Raw genomic sequence first — 20,190 nt, 5'->3', positions numbered from 1 at the left:
CATTTATTTTTACTGCTCTAATTATGTTGGTAACCAGTTTATAATAGCAATAAGGCTCCTCGGGGGGTTGTGGTATATGGCCAATATACCACGGCTAAGGGCTGTGTCCAAGCACTCCACGATGCGTTGTGCTTAACAACAGCCCTTAGCTGTGGTATATTGTCCATATACCACAAACGCCAGAGGAGCCTTATTGCTTAATTCTACCCTCCTGTCTCTCCTCCAGGTAAACTAATGCGTCTGGGAGAGAGCCTGGCCATGATGGAGCTATTCCTCTTCTTCACCTTCATGCAGAGGTTCTTGTTCTCCATGCCGCCCAGAGTGAAGCCCGTGATGGGACTACAACTTTGGCATCACCCTGTCACCCGTTCCCCATGACATCTGTGCCACCCCGCACCAATGAGAGGGCACGGATCCATTGAGATGGCATGGTTTCTCCACGCCTACAGTAACAGTTAACATAATTACATGAACAGTTTCACTCATCAATAAGCTCATAATAATCATACATCCTGTTTTGAATGGTCATGAGACAGTTATTTACATAGATGGTTTCACTCATCATCAGTAAGCCCATGTCTTGTTTTGAATTGTCAAATGACATAGACTAGGCAAGGAATAAATAGTTTGTACAGTGAGGTGTTGTGTGCTATATTTGGGTTATAGATTTTGATGCTGTACAGATATAATGACAATCCATGTCATTTACATTACATTTAAGTCATTTAGCAGACGCTCTTATCCAGAGCGACTTACAAATTGGTGCATTTACCTTATGATATCCAGTGGAACAACCACTTTACAATAGTGCATCTAAATCTTTTAAGGGGGGGGTTAGAAGGATTACTTTATCCTATCCTAGGTATTCCTTAAAGAGGTGGGGTTTCAGGTGTCTCCGGAAGGTGGTGATTGACTCCGCTGTCCTGGCGTCGTGAGGGAGCTATGTCTGAATGAATGGGATTATTTTTATTGTTATTGTTGATTTATGAAATGGAGAGACTGCTTTTCATTCATGTGTTCATTTGAGATATACAGTATTGCAGAAGATATGAAATAAGTATGATTAAGCTAAGTATAGATAAAAAGGACTTGCCTTGACTGACCTTTGAACTATATTCTGAACTCTGATTATATATCGTCGAGGTGCTATTTTGACTTTACCTGGCACCTTACAGGAGCAGAGTATGTTCAAGCAAAAAAAAATTGCTGTGTTTTGTTTTCAGGAAAGTAAATAAGTAAAGTAAACACATTTTGTGTACAATGTCTTCCAAAAATATCATTTCCAGTAAAAGAAAATTAAGAAAGAATTTGAATGCAATTCTAATACACCACTCTTACAATATCAACGTCATGATGCACCAGCTGTATGCTGGAATTCAGGTTTGACAAACAATGCTATTCACCTTCATCAACCAGTTCATGCAGGGCCTAGTCCTACACAAAGCACAAGGAATTCATATCAATCGTATTTCCTTGATTCCTCACATCCTCCCTCCTCGTCTCCTTCTCAAGGCACATTGGAGCAAAAGATCTGAGGTTCCTCCCCTCAGATCTTCTCCTCCAATGTATTTTGAGAAGGAGGCAAGGGGACAGAAGACAAGGAATCAACAAAATACAATAGAGATTCACCCAAGGTGTCTCATCGAGGCAAGGCACAGATTTTGAAGGGCTTTGGTCTACTGGTGATGCCCACCTGGCCCTCCAGGCCCAGCTCCCAGCCCTGTGGAGGTGTGAAGGTGAACCTCTGGAGCAGAAAGGTGAAGAACAGAAACAGCTCCATCCTGGCCAGCTGCTCCCCTGGACACATCCTCTTACCTGAGAGAGAGTAGAGTGCGCACACACACAAACACACACACACACCTTTAACATGAGGATGGCGTATGTATGTGTTTGTTCTCCACTCTTCCACCCTCTGTGTCTTGGCAGATTATATGGAAAATGAAAACCTGAACAATTCTGTTTACTGTATCCTCAAGACCCTGCAGTAGTACATTTCATTTTGAACAACTGTTTCTCTGGTAGGGAGGATTGAAGGAGGATAGTTTTGTGATACATGTTTGGGAGACAAATGAAGGGGTTTTGTTATGAATTAACAGTATTACACTAACATTTTACATTTTAAAGGGTAATGGAAACACTTTAGGAAGTACATCTAAGCAAAGAGATGTATTCAATCCACTAATACTAAACATGTACATTTAACATAAACACATCTCTACATTTAGTATTTTGATCCTCGTCAAGGTTTATTTGAGCTATGGTCAGCGCCATTTTAAATTGCCATAGTAACGACTGACGCCAGTGCGTCACTGGCAGGAATCATCAAGTTGTCTGTGGTGTTGAGGCTTCGATCACACCGACAGCATCATTGCATTTCGGTACACCAGAATTACATTCATTTCCAATGAAACGCTGTGTTTGCCTTGCAGCATTGTGTTACAGAGGCAGTTGCAGTGCGTTCGGTGTGGTGCAAACGTTGGATTTATTGAATGGCCTGACAAAAATGGTAGCAGAAGGTGAATGTTGAACTTTTGTTGCGTACATATTCAGATGATGCTGCATGCTATTTTGCGCAACGAAGCTGTCAGAGAGTGGCACTTCGAACACACCAACATTCACCTTCTGCTACCATTTCTGTCAAGCCATCTATGCATACAGTTTGACGCATACGTTCAATAAATCCAATGCACGCACTGCAACTGCCTCTGCAACACAATGCTGCAAGGCAAACACAGCGTTTCATTGGAAATGAATGTAATTCCATGTAGGCAGTTCGTTTTAGATAAAGGCTAAATGGCATATATTATTTAAGTCTGCTTTGACTATGTGTAACCGATGTGAAATGGCTAGCTAGATAGCGTTTCAATCGGTGACGTCACTCGCTCTGAGACCTTGAAGTAGTTGTTCCCCTTGCTCTGCAAGGGCCATGGCTTTTGTGGAGCGATGTGTAACTATGCTTCGTGGGAGGCAGTTGTTGATGTGTGCAGAGGGTCCCTGGTTCGAGCCCAGGTAGGGGCAAGGAGAGGGACGGAAGCTATACTGTTACATTGGTGCCGTGACCCGGATCACTGGTTGCTGCGGAAAAGGAGGAGGTCAAAAGGGGGGTGAGTGTAACCAATGTGAATTGGCTAGCTAGTTAGCGGAGTGCGCGCTAATTGTGTTTCAATTGGTGATGTCACTCACTCTGAGACCTTTTAGTAGTTGTTCCCCGTGGCTTTTGTGGAGCGATGGGTAATGATGCTTCGTGGGAGGCCCATTGTTGATGTGTGCAGAGGGTCCCTGGTTCGAGCCCAGGTAGGGGCGAGGAGAGGGATGGAAGTTATACTGTTACATATGCCAACTAGCTGCCCAGTGTAGTTACCATTCCTTTTCAATACATGACAGCCACAGCAATTGAAGTCACTACTCTAGCGACAGGGACATGGATTAGTGCGTGTTGAAAGTAAATTTATTTTAAAAGCAAGTTTCTGGTTACGCTTGAAACTGTTGTTATAGTGGACAAGCTAACTAATACTATTTTTACAAAAGGCGCAGGCACTATGTCTTGAAAAAAAAGGCTAGATTTACTAAATGAACTGGTTTTATTCAAACTCAAACCCTATGTAAATGCCTTTGCTTCTGGGTATGCGCGCCTTAAGGAAGAAACAACACGCGCCGTACACCTCGTCTAATTCTCCCTTGTGCCCATAGGGTGAACTGCCGATAAACTGCCAGCCTGTATGGTAAGCAAACAAAATGATTGAAGTTAGTCTGATACCGAAACTAAATCACAATGTATTTATGAGCACGCCCCATTATTGGTTAGAATGAGATTTCATCAATCATGACGCTGTCTGCGATTCCAACTCCGGCCGTCTAATCTAAAGGTAAATGTCTTACCATCGCGCCAAAAGGCGCTGGTGATACACATCGTTATAAGATACTGATTATATATATTGAGCACCTACCCACTACCGATATTAACCTTAAACAATTTATAATAAAGCAACATTTCACAAATTATTTAACTGGCATATCGGCTGCTGACTGGTCGAGTAACTTCATAAGGATTAGTGACACGTCCAAGAAATACATCGCCAGACAGACTGACAGGAACCTCTGACTGGATGTAATACAGTCACCATCCAGACAGACTGACAGGAACCTCTGACTGGATGTAATACAGTCACCATCCAGACACACTGACAGGAACCTCTGACTGGATGTAATACATCACCATCCAGACAGACTGACAGGAACCTCTGACTGGATGTAATACAGTCACCATCCAGACAGACTGACAGGAACCTCTGACTGGATGTAATACATCACCATCCAGACAGACTGACAGGAACCTCTGACTGGATGTAATACATCACCATCCACTGGGATTTTGTGCTGTATCTACACACACACACACTCATACTCTAGCCATTATCTGGCAGCATCCCTCTCACAACAGTTTGTGTTTGGCTACGCTGACCCACTAGCTGAGGTGTTTCAGACGGCATGTCTCTGCTGTTACTGCTACGAGAACAAACTCTTTGATCTGAGGCAACGATCGGCTCAAACATGAACGTCTTCAATAGGTTTATTGGCTCCCTGACTAACATTATTTCACTCTCTGTAATAAACTCGGTAAATTCAGCCATTTTTGGGAGTTCCAAAATTCTCTCCTGCTAGTGACGCAACAATGCTAATATAGCGATTTACAGTTACAGTTACCTGCCATTCTAAATCCTAGTGTTTCCATTCCCCTTTAAATGCATGTTAATAATATATTACCTATAGAAAATGGGATAAAATTGTCTTTTTTGACAAATTTTCCATTTTTATCCAGGAAATGTCCAGGATTGAACAGATCAGGGGTTGCATACTCATTTCTGTCCTGTAGGATTGGTTTTAACATTGGAAACACCATCATTCCCTGTGCAAAACAGAAGAGTCAATTTGTCAAACGTCATTGCCAGTAAAACCTTCAGTGTGAAGTCAACATGCACTATTGAACCAGCACGCATCAACTCAAACATTCAGTTGATCATGTACTCCAGCAGTAGAATCACAACATATCCATCGACCCTACACCCACCTTGGGCACTAGATACCCCGCCACGGTGGTGTCCTTATTGGCCACTCTGGGAGGCGTTAAGGGGACAATGTTCCCAAACCTCTGGATCTCATGGATCACAGCATAGGTATACGGCATGTTGGCTCGGTCGTCCATTGAGGGCTGGCGTGCCGAACCTATGACCTCATCGATCTCCGCTTGCACCTTCTCTACGGAGGGAGAATGAGGAAGTTAATGATTGGCTGGAGCAGATGGCTGCATAGCGCATACAGTATAATGGATTAACAAAGCCATAAAACAAGTAATTTTCCTGGTAAGCACTAGGCTATTATAACAGAGTACTGTTAGGGCCTGTTTATGCTTAGCGCCTATTTCCTGAACACAGATGAAGCCTAGTTCTGGACTAAAAAACATGCTCAATGAAAACGTTCTATTGTGTCTGGAAAACCAGCCATTTGACACCAATTTTTTTTTAATACTAATAGATGTGTTCCTGCCAGTGTCACACTTTGAATGTCGGGGTACTTGGCCATGTACAGCATTGCCCAGAGAAGGGTGTTGGACGTTGTTTCTGTCCCGGCCCCAAACAGATCCACCACGCAGTGCAGCAGGTTCTCCTCAGTGAAGCCAGCCGCCCCATCCTGATTCTGCAGGGGGAATGGTCATCAGGTGATGTCAAGATGAGGGCAAATCATCATGCATTGTCAGGCTGTGGGGAGTTTGCTGACAAAGTCATATTAAAACCAAAAATCTACAATTTTCTTGACGAAATTAGCCCAAAATATGACAAACTCTATTAACACGGCAATCGTAATTCTAAAGAGATGAGAGTAGATCACAGGGAGTAACTGTTAAAGATAGAAAAGAGCTGAAAAGGTCCGGCTGTGGCATTACCTTCTCTATCTCTTCCAGGTAACAGTCTATGTAGTCTCTGGGGTTGGATGGGTTCCTGTCCTCTTTATGTTTCTCTACTTCCTCTCTGATAAACTGCTTTATGGTACCAAGGTTGATGAAGGCTGATTGGTGCTTCCCAGGCAAATAGTGCAGCAGTGTGGGAAACTGATTATACATCTGTCGAAAGAACAGGAAATTAGCCTGAGAAGGTAGATTTCCTGGGGAGAATGTGTGTCCTTGCAGATGCTGTGCACTATAATTCACTTTGCCAAAGAGATACACTGATCACCCAACAGAGAATAGCAGACACGTCTGTGTCGTTGTAAACATACCCGTCCACAGAAGGTAGCAGGCAGCTGGAAAACGTCCTCGGAGCATTTCAGCATGTGGTGGAAGTGGTGGTCATTGTATTCAAACCTACAACCAAACACCAGGGTGCACAGGATGTTGGCCACTGCATTGTTGGTGACGTCTTCAGGGTTAAAGGGCAGGCCTGAAACAGTTCAGAGGTTGGGTCAAAGATGGTGGATAAATGAAGATGTCTTACTCAGACAGTTTAGACACAGATTCAACAATGAGCCAGATATTTCACCGGATGTATAAGTGTGAAGCATCTGGTTGACGTTTCCAATCAATAACAAATACGGTGATGAGAGGAAGTGGCCAGCAGTGAGAGATCATGGACCGAGATGGATTTTGGCCAACATTATGAAACATTTGATCTTAATACAGTTTTCTGTTCCAAAAACTAAAATATGTTATGAACAGATTGGACTCAGTTTTGTAAATTTTACCCTTTGCCATAGCAAAAAAAAAAAGTATTGTTTAGAACTAGTGCAAGGGCGAATTGAGTTATTACACACACGCACTTCACAGAGTAGGCGTTCCCTAATGTAAATATGCAAATAAGATGCTTGTTCATAGCATTCATTTACAAGTAGAGAGAGGATACCTTGATCAGAAACGGTTGGAAATGAAAGCTAAGAAACATCTGGACTTCACAATAGCAACGTTTTGGGTTTGAACGCAAGATAGCAATTAACCATACAACAACTAGCCATTCTGGATAAGAGTGCCAGTTAAACAACTGAGACTGTGGTTCATGCCCTGGTTTGGGCACCATAAACGCTGACTTCACCTCTCTCTGCCAAGTAGACATCACACAGGAAGTGGCTCTCCTGCAGGATGGAGGTCTCCAGGGTCTTCTTTCCCACTCCAAAGTATTTGAGCGTGGACACGGCAAAGCGCCTCTGCTGCCGCCACATGTGACCGTTAGAGGAGATCAGGCCTAGATAACCATCATCCGGTCAAGACATGGAGACAATGACAGAATTACTAAGATTAAATATGACTAAATAAGACCCAATATGACTGTGTGGTTCTGCCTGATGGGTCATTCTTGAATTGTGGTGGTAAATGCTTTCCTTTAACTTTGGTACCATTTTGTAAAAACACAAAAATGGCAAAAACGTGACAAATAATACATCTACTGCAGTTTTATTTAACTGTTATTTAATGTGAAAACCAATGTAAGTCCTTTATACTGAAAAACATATATTTTTATGTATTGTAGAAAATACCAGGGGCTAGCTAATTGGCTTGTCCCACTGGTGATATGTATAAGTGTAGTGAAATGCTTTGGGGATTTAGAGATATTATTGTGAATGCTAGACAGTGGGGGAAAAAGATATTCAAGATATTGTACAGATCAATAAAAACAAAGGCGGCTATTAAAACACCTTTTTTTTTTACTAGCAGATTGTGTTTCCTTCAGTGTTATGTCATTGTTGTTACCGCCTTGAAAATGACTGATTACAAAGATATACAAGGATCTTGAGCATTCTCTCCAGTGGCAAACTGTTATTAGGGGAGGGGTCTATATTAAAGAAAATGATGTCATAAATGTGAGGATTCTATTGATCATGTGGTGTGTCCAAATCCAAAGTGTCACTTGGTGTCAATTTAAATAAAGATAAATAACATTGTGAGCAAAATGATTAATCATATCACTTTAGTAAATGTTTTTTAAAAGATTGTGACCTCCATTTTAGAAAATGTACCAAAAATGTCTCATTGGTGTTATTACTCCTACTGGTGGCACAATGTCATAATGGTCAAAATTATTTCAATTAATTAAACCAAGGTTTCCCAAACTCGGTCCTGGGGCCCCTCCTAGGTGCACATTTTGGTTTGTGTACCCAGGAGTTTGGGACCCTGCATTAAGCTACCATATTAGCCTACCCAAGCCTCTGCTTATCCTGTCGTTCAGGGGGTAAGATGGCCTATCGGTGAAGGTGTCGGCCTGATCCACAAAGGCTTCCTTAAAGCCTCGGAGACCTGAGAGGAGCACACAGCGGTTCCCTCCACCCAGGTCTAGTGTAGTCACATCCCCGTAGCTCTCTACAAACTATAGAAAACACACTTTAGTGAGCATGTCACACTAAGCACACTAATTCCATCATCATTTATTAGATAGGCTATCTACAATAAAAACAGATGATTACAGAATGACTACATCCACTGGGTATAGCATTTTTTGTTCTCGTGGAAAAGCCTAAGGAGATGTGGGAAAAAAAATTGCTATCTAGAACCTAAAATGGTTCTTCGGCTGTCCCCATAGGATAACTCTTTAAAGAACCCTTTTTGGTTCCAGATAGAACCTTTTTGGGTTCCATGTACAACCCTTTCCCCAGAAGGTTCTACATGGAAAGCAAAAGGCTTCTAGCTGGAACCAAAAAAAGGGGTTCCTATGGTGGACAAACGAAGAATCCTTTTGTAACCTTTTTTTCTAAGAGTGTATAATTTGAGCAGTTACACATGACCTTATCTCTCACGTGTCCTTACCTTTTTAAAGGAGCCTATGTAGTCCTTGATGCTGATATTCAGCATATTCCCAACAAAAGGCAGGGGGAAGGGGCCTGGTGGGTAGTTCTTAGGAGGCAGATCATGGATGTACTTGGTCACCAACAGAACCAAGAGGAACAGGAGGACCCCCTTGGTATCGATCCACTGTCCCACCAGACAGACTAACGCCTCCAACATGGTGGAAACCCTCACTGAACTCTCTGGTAATGCGTACAGTAGCTGTAGAAACCCTGAGTATAAGTCTTTACTCTTAAGGCATGTATTAGAAGATCACATGCGGTCAGCGGACAAAACCGTACACTTTTCTCTAGAATAAACAAGTCTTATTCTGTAAGAGAACATAAATCCGTGGAGGACTGCAGTGATATAGAGCAGAGTTCAACAGCTTCTGGCTTTCACAAATGTAAACACATTCCTTGCCTTTCCGGCCAAACCAATGAGGAAAAGGCTTCCTAAAATGGTACTTACATTTGTAGTTTGGTGTGATGTCTCAGCCTGTTCAGACTGACTTTTACTGGGGCAAGAATTCAGTCCGGGATACTTGTACATTTGTTACGCAATAGCTGCACAATGAAGGTCTCTGTGATAGGCTAGTTTTGTAAATGGGATTATGTAAAATGCTTGTATAAGGTTACACAAGGGAGTATTTGCCTGCAATGTGCCAATACAGACTACTACATTCTATTTCCTAATATTTTTTACATGTGTAGACAATCTACATAGAGAAACTTTCACTTTATTATATCATTGATGATTTCCAATCATTAAATATCACAAACTATAAGCACTTGAGAGCTATATTACATAACAATACATAACAGCACTATCCACGTAGTAAAGGTCAAATACAGACTCGGTACACAAGATCAACAATAATCAACTAAACTGTGAAGGGCTCCCTTGCATTACTGTTACGTGAATTAAGTTATCAATGTTCTTAAACCGAACTTCAATTAAACTACTCAGTCTACCCCCCAGAGGGTGTAAGATTCTGGTTTAATGAAGCAGACGGAGACCCAGCTTACAATGGTCAGATTGTTTATTTACGAGAGCTCTGCCTAAAAATGAGGACACAGATCAGTAGAGAACTCCACCCCGCTTTAGGCGGCTGTATTTTTCCACAGTACACATACATTCTTTATCACACTTCTGCAACCTGTTTCCTAATCTTCTGCCCACCTAGCCGTTTTCGGGCAGTTGTTCCCCTCCATAACTCAGGGAGGCCCCTTTTCCTGTTACTTTCACAAGGTCGTCTTATCAACTCTGCCCTGCTCATTTTGAAATAGTAACAGTGTCTTACTCATAAACAGTCTACTCACACACAGTATTGGATTATAGTCTTTAACACATTATTATAGCCTTATAATTCTAATACATTTCACAAAGTTATATGGATTCAGAGTGGAATACTTTAGTCAAAACCTTAAACAGATCAATTATCTTATCAATTACATAACATGTTTTTCAAAATATTATTTTCCCTTCCTACAGAGATCTTCCCTCCCTGTCACCCTCCTAAGGTGAGGAGAACCTGCCCAGAAACAGAATGGATTGGGTCTGGTTGTGTCTAATGAAGAAAATAAAGGGGTGGTCTGCCGTGAAGTAATGCTTGTTACTGAAACCGTACATTATGCCCTCTGCCGCTGTGGACGCACCTGCCTCTGTGCCTCTCTCGTTCACTTCCACGAAGGCCTTGTGGGCTACAGTGGATAGGCAGACCCTATCTTCCATCGCTGCGTTCATCCCAGATAGGTCCGCTCTGTCCTGGTCGAACACATCCACCATGCCCAGCGAGGCCAGGAGTGTGTTTAGCTGGTAGTCCTCCTGCAGTTTAAACTTGGGGATTGAAACCTGGACTTTGGTCCTCGTGCCCATTTCCTGCCGTCTGGTCCACTTGTGGATCCTCTCCGGTGTCAGCGCTCTCCCCAGCTGTGTCAGACAGTGGAGAATGACAAACAGTGGATGATGTAACCACAGGAGGTTGGTGGCACCTTAATTGGGGAGGACGACCATGTGGTAATGGCTGGATCGGAATATGTGGAAAAGTATCAACAACATCAAACACATGGTTTCAATGTGTTTGATTCCATTCGCTCCGTTCCAGCCACTATTATGAGGCGTCCACCCCTCCACTGGATGTAAAACAGCACAGCTCTACATTGGCGGTATATGAACCTTGCTGCCAGTCTTACGTATGTTAACGCATTTAAAAGGTAAGAAGAGATATGTTTTTGTAGTCAGTTTGTGGAGAAATTTGCTTCGTGACATATTACTTTCCAAGCAATTAAATGACAGCAGAGGTTTTCACTATATCTACATATCAGTGGAGGCTGCTGAGAGGAGGACGGCTCATAATAATGGCTGGAACGGAGCAAATGGAAAGGCATCAACTATGTTTGATGTATTTGATACCATTCCACTGATTCCGCTCCAGCCATTACCACGAGCCCGTCCTCCCCAATTAAGGTGCCACCAACATCCTGTGCTTCATACTGGAAAAGTTGTGGATGTATGATCCACAGAGTATTGAACCATGGTCTTCCACGCAACACAAGACTAATAGTCCTCTGAGCTGTGGTGACTTGACTTTAACATTAATCTGAAGACTGTTATTTATCTAAATTACTGAAATATGTTTAATTGTTACCTAATTAAATTAATCATGTGACGAGTAACTCATTAGGATCTGGGGCACCACAAGAGCGGTTCTTTAAAGAGTTACCATCTCCCCAATTAAACTCTAAAAGGTCTTTACCTATCACATCTATAAACAGTCAACTTATTAATCATAACCTCGTATCATAACATTATTCTGAACAGTCGTAACCTCCTTGCATCTGCAAAAACCCGAACCTTACTTCAGTACTACACAAATTGGTTTATTTATTTACTAGCTAATTAAATGCTAACACAGGACAAACATACACAGTTAATATGTTAAAAAACAGGTCCCTAGCGGAATGACAACAACGTGGCTGCTTGTTACAAAAGAGATGGAGAGGGAGGGAGAGAGGGGGACAGAGACACTGAACATTGGTACTTTCAGAAACTACTCTCACTTACAGTAACCATATACTTTGCACACGAACCGCCGCCTGCTTTGAGTAAGAAATCATGAATGTATTTACGTGAAATGCCTTGGTTCGCCAGATATCTCTCTTGGAAAGGGAGTTGGGCCTTTTCGCGGCACGCTTGTAAGGCTCTGATTGTTCAAAAGAGTTCCAACAAGTCTTCTACCGTTGTTCTTCTCTGTAGTTGTCTGATATCCGGTGACTTGTCATGGAGTCCTGAACAGAACTACAGAGTTTATTTTCCTTCCATTAGCTCTTTGAAGATAGGCTAGCCAGCCGTATCGATGGTTCCCAGTGGGGTGATGAGAGTAGCGTAATACGATGGTTTGTAACGGCTGTCTTCTGTGGAAATGGACCAAGGCGCAGCAGGTATGTGAATACTCATCTTTAATAAAAATAAAGGAGTAGAGCATCCACTTAACAATACAAACAAAATATAAGACAGGAACAGTTTTGCAGGCACACAACACGCAGTGCAAAAACAACTACCCACAAAACCAAGTGACAAACATACTCCAACATATATGACTCCCAATCAGGAACAACGATCCCCAGCTGTTCCTGATCAGGAGTCACAAGACCAACACAGAACAATCACACACACAAGACTGCCACGTCCTGACCCCAAAACTACAACAACAGCTCCATCTGCTGGTCAGGACGTGACAGTACCCCCCCTCAAGGTGCAGACCCCGGAATGCACCTAACAACGAAAAAAACACCAACAAACAAAATCCCCAACAAAACCCATAAACAATAACCCCTAAACAATAAGGGAGGGAAGGGAGGGTGGCTGCCGTCAACGACGGCACTGTGCTACACCCTCCCTCCCCAACCCACCTATCCTGGAGGTGGCTCCGGTGCAGGACGTGGACCCTGCTCCACCCTCGGCGTCGCCCACTTCGGTGGAGCCGATAGCTGCGCCAGGCAGACGGACCCCTCGAGCCGGGCCGGAGGACAGGAGGGCCCCTCGGGCTGGGCCGGGGGCAGGAGGGCCCCTCGGGCTGGGCCGGGGGCAGGAGGGCCCCTCGGGCTGGGCCGGGGAGCAGGAGGGCCCCTCGGGCTGGGCCGGGAGCAGGAGGGCCCCTCGGGCTGGGCCGGGGGCAGGAGGGCCCCTCGGGCTGGGCCGGAAGGCATGCGGGCCACTCGGGCTGGGCCGGAAGGCATGCGGGCCACTCGGGCTGGGCCGGAAGGCATGCGGGCCACTCGGGCTGGGCCGGAAGGCATGCGGGCCACTCGGGCTGGGCCGGAAGGCATGCGGGCCACTCGGGCTGGGCCGGAAGGCATGCGGGCCACTCGGGCTGGGCCGGAAGGCATGCGGGCCACTCGGGCTGGGCCGGAGGGCAGGAGGACCACTCGGGCTGGACCGGAGGGCAGGAGGACCACTCGGGCTGGACCGGAGGGCAGGAGGACCACTCGGGCTGGAGGACCACTCGGGCTGGACCGGAGGGCAGGAGGACCACTCGGGCTGATCCTGACAGGCCGGGCACCCTGGCAGATCAGGGCAGGCGGGCACCTCTGGCAGAACCGGGCAGTCCGGCCACTCCGGCAGAACAGGGCAGTCCGGCCACTCCGGCAGAACAGGGCAGTCCGGCCACTCCGGCAGAACAGGGCAGTCCGGCCACTCCGGCAGAACAGGGCAGTCCGGCCACTCCGGCAGAACAGGGCAGTCCGGCCACTCTGGCAGAACAGGGCAGTCCGGCCACTCCGGCAGAACAGGGCAGTCCGGCCACTCCGGCAGTTCAGCGCAGTCCGGCCACTCCGGCAGTTCAGCGCAGTCCGGCCACTCCGGCAGTTCAGCGCAGTCCGGCCACTCCGGCAGTTCAGCGCAGTCCGGCCACTCCGGCAGTTCAGCGCAGTCCGGCCACTCCGGCAGTTCAGCGCAGTCCGGCCACTCCGGCAGTTCAGCGCAGTCCGGCCACTCCGGCAGTTCAGCGCAGTCCGGCCACTCCGGCAGTTCAGCGCAGTCCGGCCACTCCGGCAGTTCAGCGCAGTCCGGCCACTCCGGCAGTTCAGCGCAGTCCGACCACTCCGGCAGTTCAGCGCAGTCTGACCACTCCGGCAGTTCAGCGCAGTCTGACCACTCCGGCAGTTCAGCGCGAGTCTGACCACTCCGGCAGTTCAGCGCAGTCTGACCTCTCTGGCGACTGTTGACTGGCGGGCAGCTCTGACGACTGTTGACTGGCGGGCAGCTCTGACGATGACTGTTGACTGGCGGGCAGCTCTGACGATGACTGTTGACTGGCGGGCAGCTCTGACGATGACTGTTGACTGGCGGGCAGCTCTGACGATGACTGTTGACTGGCGAGCAGCTCTGACGATGACTGTTGACTGGCGGGCAGCTCTGACGATGACTGTTGACTGGCGGGCAGATCTGATGATGACTGTTGACTGGCGGGCAGCTCTGATGATGACTGTTGACTGGCGGGCAGCTCTGATGATGACTGTTGACTGGCGGGCAGCTCTGATGAAGACTGTTGACTGGCGAGCAGCTCTGGTGATGGTTGACTGGCGAGGCTGGGTTGACACACTAGACTCCTGATGCGCGGGGCTGGTATAGGACGTGCCAGCCCGGAGACACGCACCTCCATGCTAGTGCGTCTGGCGGGAAACACCGGACCGAAAGGGCGCACTGGTGGTCTTGAGCGCAGGGTTGGCATCACCCCTTCCGGCTCGATGCTTACTTCGCCCTGGCACATGCGGGGCGCTGGTACTGGGCGAAGTGGGCTGTGCGTCCGTATAGGCGAGATGGTGCGCACCTCAGCGTAACATGACGCCCTCCACCTCGTACGCACCTCCCTGTAGTCACGGGTAGCTGGCTTACGGCTCTTCCCTGGCCTGGCCAAACTACCCGTGTGCCCCCCCCAAAAAAATCTTGGGGCTGCCTCTCGGGTTCCCTTAGCTCCCTTAACTTGTCCGCCCAGAATTTTCTTTCGTCCTGCCAGGTCCATTCTTCCATTTTCTTCTCCTGTGGCTTCCTCCTCTTCTGCTGCTTGGTCCTTTGGTGGTGGGTAGTTCTGTAAGGGCTGTCTTCAGGAAATGGACCAAGGCGCAGCAGGTATGTGAATACTCATCTTTAATAAAAATAAAGGAGTAGAGCATCCACTTAACAATACAAACAAAATATAAGACAGGAACAGTTTTGCAGGCACACAACACGCAGTGCAAAAACAACTACCCACAAAACCAAGTGACAAACATACTCCAACATATATGACTCCCAATCAGGAACAACGATCCCCAGCTGTTCCTGATCAGGAGTCACAAGACCAACACAGAACAATCACACACACAAGACTGCCACGTCCTGACCCCAAAACTACAACAACAGCTCCATCTGCTGGTCAGGACGTGACATGGTTTGAGCAGAGTATTAGAATGGTCCTACTTAACCTGTTGGGGCTAGGGGGCAGTATTTTCACTGCCGGATAAAAAACGTACCCGATTTAAACTGGTTACTACTCTTGCCCAGAAACGAGAATATGCATATAATTAGTAGATATGGATAGAAAACACTCTAAAGTTTCTAAAACGGTTTGAATGGTGTCTGTGAGTATAACAGAACTCATATGGCAGGCAAAAACCTGAGAGGATTCCATGCAGGAAGTGGCCTGTCTGACAATTTGTAGTCCTTCTGTTGCATCTCTACCAAATTTACAGCATCTGTGCTGTTACGTGACACTTTCTAAGGCTTCCATTGGCTCTCTAAAGTGTTCAGAAAGCGGAATGACGTGTCTCCTGTCTCTGGGCAAAGTACAGCAGCAGAGTTTGTAAGTGGCCTGCCTGGGGACAGAGACGGTCACGAGACTTTGAACGTCTTTGAATGAATACAACGTTGTCCAGTTGGAATATTATCGCTATTTGATGAGAAAAATAGAATAAAAATTTATTTTAAACAGCGTTTGACATGCTTCTAAGTACGGTAATGGAATATTTTGATTTTTTTTGTCACGAAATGCGCTCGCACGTTACCCTTCGGATAGTGACCTGAACGCACAAACAAAACGGAGGTATTTGGATATAACTATGGATTATTTGGAACCAAAACAACATTTGTTGTTGAAGTAGAAGTCCTGGGAGTGCATTCTGACAAAGAACAGCAAAGGTAATCCAATTTTTCTAATAGTAATTCTGAGTTTAGGTTGCCCCAAACTTGGTGTGTGTCAAATTAGCTAGCCTGTGATGGCTGAGCTATGTACTCAGAATATTGCAAAATGTGCTCTCGCCAAAAAGCTATTTTAAAATCTGACATAGCATTTGCATAAAGGAGTTCTGTATCTATAATTCTTAAAATAATTGTTATGTATTTTGTCAACGTTTATCATGAGTAATTTTGTAAATTCACCGGAAGTTTTCGGTGGGTATGCTAGTTCTGAACATCACATGCTAATGTAAAAAGCTGGTTTTTGATATAAATATGAACTTGATTGAACAAAACATGCATGTATTGTATAACATAATGTCCTAGGAGTGTCATCTGATGAAGATCATCAAAGGTTAGTGCTGCATTTAGCTGTGGTTTTGTTTTTTGTGACATATATGCTTGCTTTGAAAATGGCTGTGTGATTATTTTTTGGCAGGGTACTCTCCTGACATAATCTAATGTTTTGCTTTCGCTGTAAAGCCTTTTTGAAATCGGACAACGTGGTTAGATTAACGAGAGTCTTATCTTTCAAATGGTGTAAAATAGTATTTTTGAGGTATTTGTATTTCGCGCCACGCGATTCCACTGCCTGTTGACTAGGGTGGGACGCAAACGTCCCACTGGCCCAGAGAGGTTAAATTCGCTTTCGAAGATACTTTACTTAGGACAGCCAATCAGCCATACCAATTGATTGTCCGGGAGGTGACTTTATCGTCTCTACCTCGTGTTGAGATTCACAGTTCAAACCACTTTAAACGTGCAGCTGCAGCTTTATGCTTTTCTGGTCTAGTATGTTAATTTCTTGACTCATCATTTATACAGTTTGTTTGAAAGGGGCGGTTCCGTCAGGCTGACACACTCTCTGACCTCACTCTCTGACCTCACTTGGGGGGTGTAACTTGTCACTTGACTTGTCAGTTTTATGTAAAACAATTATCTCTTATAGTTTCTCAAATCACATTCCTCTCTTAACAGAAACACTTTCATAATTTTTCATATTACATGCACAATGCATAGTATGGAAACTTTGTACATGTAGTGGGTATACTTTCCAAGTTACAGTATTTCCTTCATAACATTTTTAATGACATCACAAAATAACAAACACAATGACATTAGTGTTCTGTAGATCACCTCTGACCACTCCCCACTTTCTATGTTAGAAATATTGTTCCAGTATTTGCTTTTGAACATGTTAGAATTTCGTCAGGAAAGGTCTCTTGAAACAAAAGACATGCCTTTGGTGAATATTGGAGAGGGAGACCTCAATCTTCCCCCCTTGATTTACGACAGGACGTGAGTTGTTAATCACCACTAGCTCTTTCCTCCCCCCTCTGCGGGTGAGAGGGGGTCTGATTGAAGTTATTCATTGCAAACCTGATCTGACCTATTTAGATTCTCATGGACAGTCATGACAGAGCTAAAGGCTGGGTCAATAGTGGTTTTGGCTACACCTACCTTCAGTAACTGGTCAGGGTCATTGGAATCTGCAGGCAAAAGGAAGAACATGCTCAGCTCCTCCCCTTTATATGGAAGCTCCAGAATTTGGAGTTTGAACTGGGATATGTAGTTGTATGGTAACTTCTTGACTTGAACCATCATCTGCACCTGTCTTTTCTCATTCTGAAACCACACAGGGTCATACATCAATAATCACAGTACAAATGACACACACACACACACACACACACACACACACACACGCAATCCAGAACCATGTTTAGGACTGTATATCCACAAGTTTTATGGCTTGAACAATTGGGGGGGGCTGGTTGCAATTATGCAATTGTTGCAGACAATGGATTTTCCACACTGATTTCAGAAGTATGTTTTTATGACTCAAATGGAGTATTTTCAGACACTGTAATTCTCTCACCTCATTGACTTGAAAGGTTTGTTCCCTGGTATCAGCTTCATGGAACTCACTTATCCATTGTGCTTTAAAATAGACTGCATTCACAAGAACCAACCTGGTCATGCTGCTTAGAGCTCCAGGTTTCAACATCACTTTAATTTTATCTGTAGATAAAGAACACAAATAATGAACGGATTCAACTACTGTCGTTGGAGCAGACACATCCTTACATTAACGTACAATAGTTATATTTTACACTCCTGAGTTACACCAGTCATCTTACTGTCTGTTTTCTTTTCCACCCAGCTGTTGATTTGTGCTCTGGACTCCTCTGCAGCCCCTATAAAGTCCATAGCCTTCAGCTCTGCATGGTAGAACTTCTGTGTGGCTTCAATGAACTCCTAGAGGAACCCTAAAGAGTCACTCTAAACTAAAGCAGCCGAGCATAGTACCAAAGAGTCTAGAGTAGAATATTTCCAATGGTCATCAATTTATTTCCTATATTTACACAATTCTCAAATTAGGGGAAAGAGGAATGGCAACATTTGCAAACAAGGCAGATATATTCAGTAGAGCTACTGCCTGCTGCTAGATATTTGGGAAGGGGCTGGTCTAACTCACTGGGAAGAAGTTGAAGGTCTCTTCTCCATACAGGCAGTTGACCAGTTTCAATTGGTATGAAGCTGAGGGTTTGTTGATGTTTGAGCTGAGTTTTTGAAAATCAGAGTGGACATCAGTGGCAGTGTCGAGACACAGGGTCTAGGAATAGTAGAATGAGTGAGTAGTATCTCTTACACACACTTGCCAGGTTGAGTGCTGTGGCAAAGACAGACAGGGCTGGTAAATGATCATATACACTTAGAACAAAATTGGTTGCTGGTGTGTGTGTGTGTGTGTGTGTGTGTGTGTGTGTGTGTGTGTGTGTGTGTGTGTGTGTGTGTGTGTGTGTGTGTGTGTGTGTGTGTGTGTGTGTGTGTGTGTGTGTGTGTGTGTGTGTGTGTGTGTGTGTGTGTGTGTGAGTGTGTGTGTAGGGATACCTTTGCCATCTGTTCGGCGGTGTCTCCTTTGGCCCCCAGATAGACCATGGCCAGAGCTGAACTGATGCTCAGAGGGGAGAAAAATATGTTTCCATCTGCATGGTTTTCACTCAGTATACGGTAAAGGTCCAGAGCAAACGCTGTGTTGGAGTTCCGAACAGTGGCTGAAGGGTTGTTGGACCTATTTGGACTTTGTTGCCGAACGTAGCCGCTGAAACAAGATCCCATCTCAACTCTGCGAAGAGTTATGGATGAGAAAGGCTACTCATCCATAATTGTTATAATGACATCAATATAGATTATATTAAACAGATGTCTGTCTGTAAACAATGGCTATGAAAAAATAGAGATAAATATAGTCTACTTACATTGGTATTTGTCGTTGCTCTGAAACCCCTTTTCCTTCTACCGTTTATCAAGGACAGTTCTTTTACAAGTGGGAGTGGTTGCAGGAGAAGGAGATAAGGATGTGGTTTCCCTTTTCTCAGTGGTTCCCTCTCCCATCGACTCTGTGTCAGTATCATAACCCTGGCTTAGTTACCACTTTACAAGCTATAGAAATAGGCCTCATTGTAAATATACATGTATCTATGTGGGTCTTACATAGGCTGCGTTTACACAGGCACTAATTGGTATTTTGACCAATCATATCAGATCTTTCCACTTCAGATTTTTTTCAAAGCTGATCTGATTTTCTGTTCCCAAAACTAGATTATGAACAGAGTTGACTAAGTTTTGTAGGCTTTACCCTTTGTAAAAGTTGATTAAAACCGAGTTCTTTAGAGGAGTGCATATGGTAATAGAGTTTTTGCACACACGCACTTCAGAGTAGGCGTTCCCTAACGGAAATATGCAAATACATGCTAGAACGCGCCAATAGGATCTCGCTAGCTCGTGCTTGACTCTGCCCCCCTCCTTGCTTGTTTTGCCCACTATGACTCATTTGTTCCCATTGGAAACGACGGGTTGTGGTCTATCTTGGTTGAGCTATAAACATTTTTGGTGGGGCGTTGCCAAGGCGTTCACTCGTTTGAATTATTAAATGGCGACATCATGTGGCCAAGGCAGAAATACACGCAATGAAAGCAAGGTGGAAAGAGTTTATGAATGTATTTCTTTATTTTAAATCCCTAAGGTCGTTGTCCAATTAGCATAATACAAAAATCCCCATACAAATCCATCAGTTTAAACTAGAGCTATCTGTTTTTTGCATTGGATGCATCTCAATCCCCTCTGTGGAAAGATGAGACTCACGAACACGATGGTGTTTTGCTATA

General features: G+C 44.8%; 2 protein-coding genes across 3 annotated transcripts; both read right to left on the bottom strand.

Moving 5' to 3' along the window:
* Positions 1-947: 947 nt before the first annotated feature.
* cyp2ae1 (cytochrome P450, family 2, subfamily AE, polypeptide 1) lies at positions 948-9,427 on the bottom strand. Of its 2 annotated transcripts, XM_014149546.2 has the most exons (10): positions 9,275-9,427; positions 8,786-9,025; positions 8,183-8,348; positions 7,080-7,229; positions 6,274-6,434; positions 5,942-6,118; positions 5,556-5,694; positions 5,069-5,256; positions 4,765-4,906; positions 948-1,815 (listed from the first exon to the last, which is right to left on the bottom strand). In XM_014149546.2, exons 1-10 carry the CDS (start codon positions 9,353-9,355, stop codon positions 1,640-1,642), a joined length of 1,620 nt encoding a protein of 539 aa, XP_014005021.2. In that variant the 5' UTR covers positions 9,356-9,427; the 3' UTR covers positions 948-1,639. The 2 variants fall into 2 exon arrangements, with proteins under 2 accessions (XP_014005021.2, XP_045553289.1); XM_045697333.1 differs by lacking the exon at positions 9,275-9,427 and having other exon boundaries at positions 8,786-9,268.
* Positions 9,428-9,827: 400 nt separating this feature from the next.
* On the bottom strand, positions 9,828-19,532 carry LOC106574034 (leukocyte elastase inhibitor). Its single transcript, XM_014149547.2, has 7 exons — positions 19,282-19,532; positions 18,914-19,148; positions 18,498-18,635; positions 18,160-18,277; positions 17,898-18,040; positions 17,480-17,644; positions 9,828-10,735 (listed from the first exon to the last, which is right to left on the bottom strand). The coding sequence occupies exons 2-7, from the start codon at positions 19,139-19,141 to the stop codon at positions 10,322-10,324; spliced, it is 1,206 nt and encodes a 401-aa protein (XP_014005022.1). The 5' UTR covers positions 19,142-19,148; positions 19,282-19,532; the 3' UTR covers positions 9,828-10,321.
* Positions 19,533-20,190: the final 658 nt, after the last annotated feature.

The sequence above is a fragment of the Salmo salar genome, chromosome ssa16, assembly GCF_905237065.1.
Source record: "Salmo salar chromosome ssa16, Ssal_v3.1, whole genome shotgun sequence".
Taxonomy (NCBI): Eukaryota; Metazoa; Chordata; class Actinopteri; order Salmoniformes; family Salmonidae; genus Salmo; species Salmo salar.
This window is presented reverse-complemented; position numbering and strand designations above follow the sequence as displayed.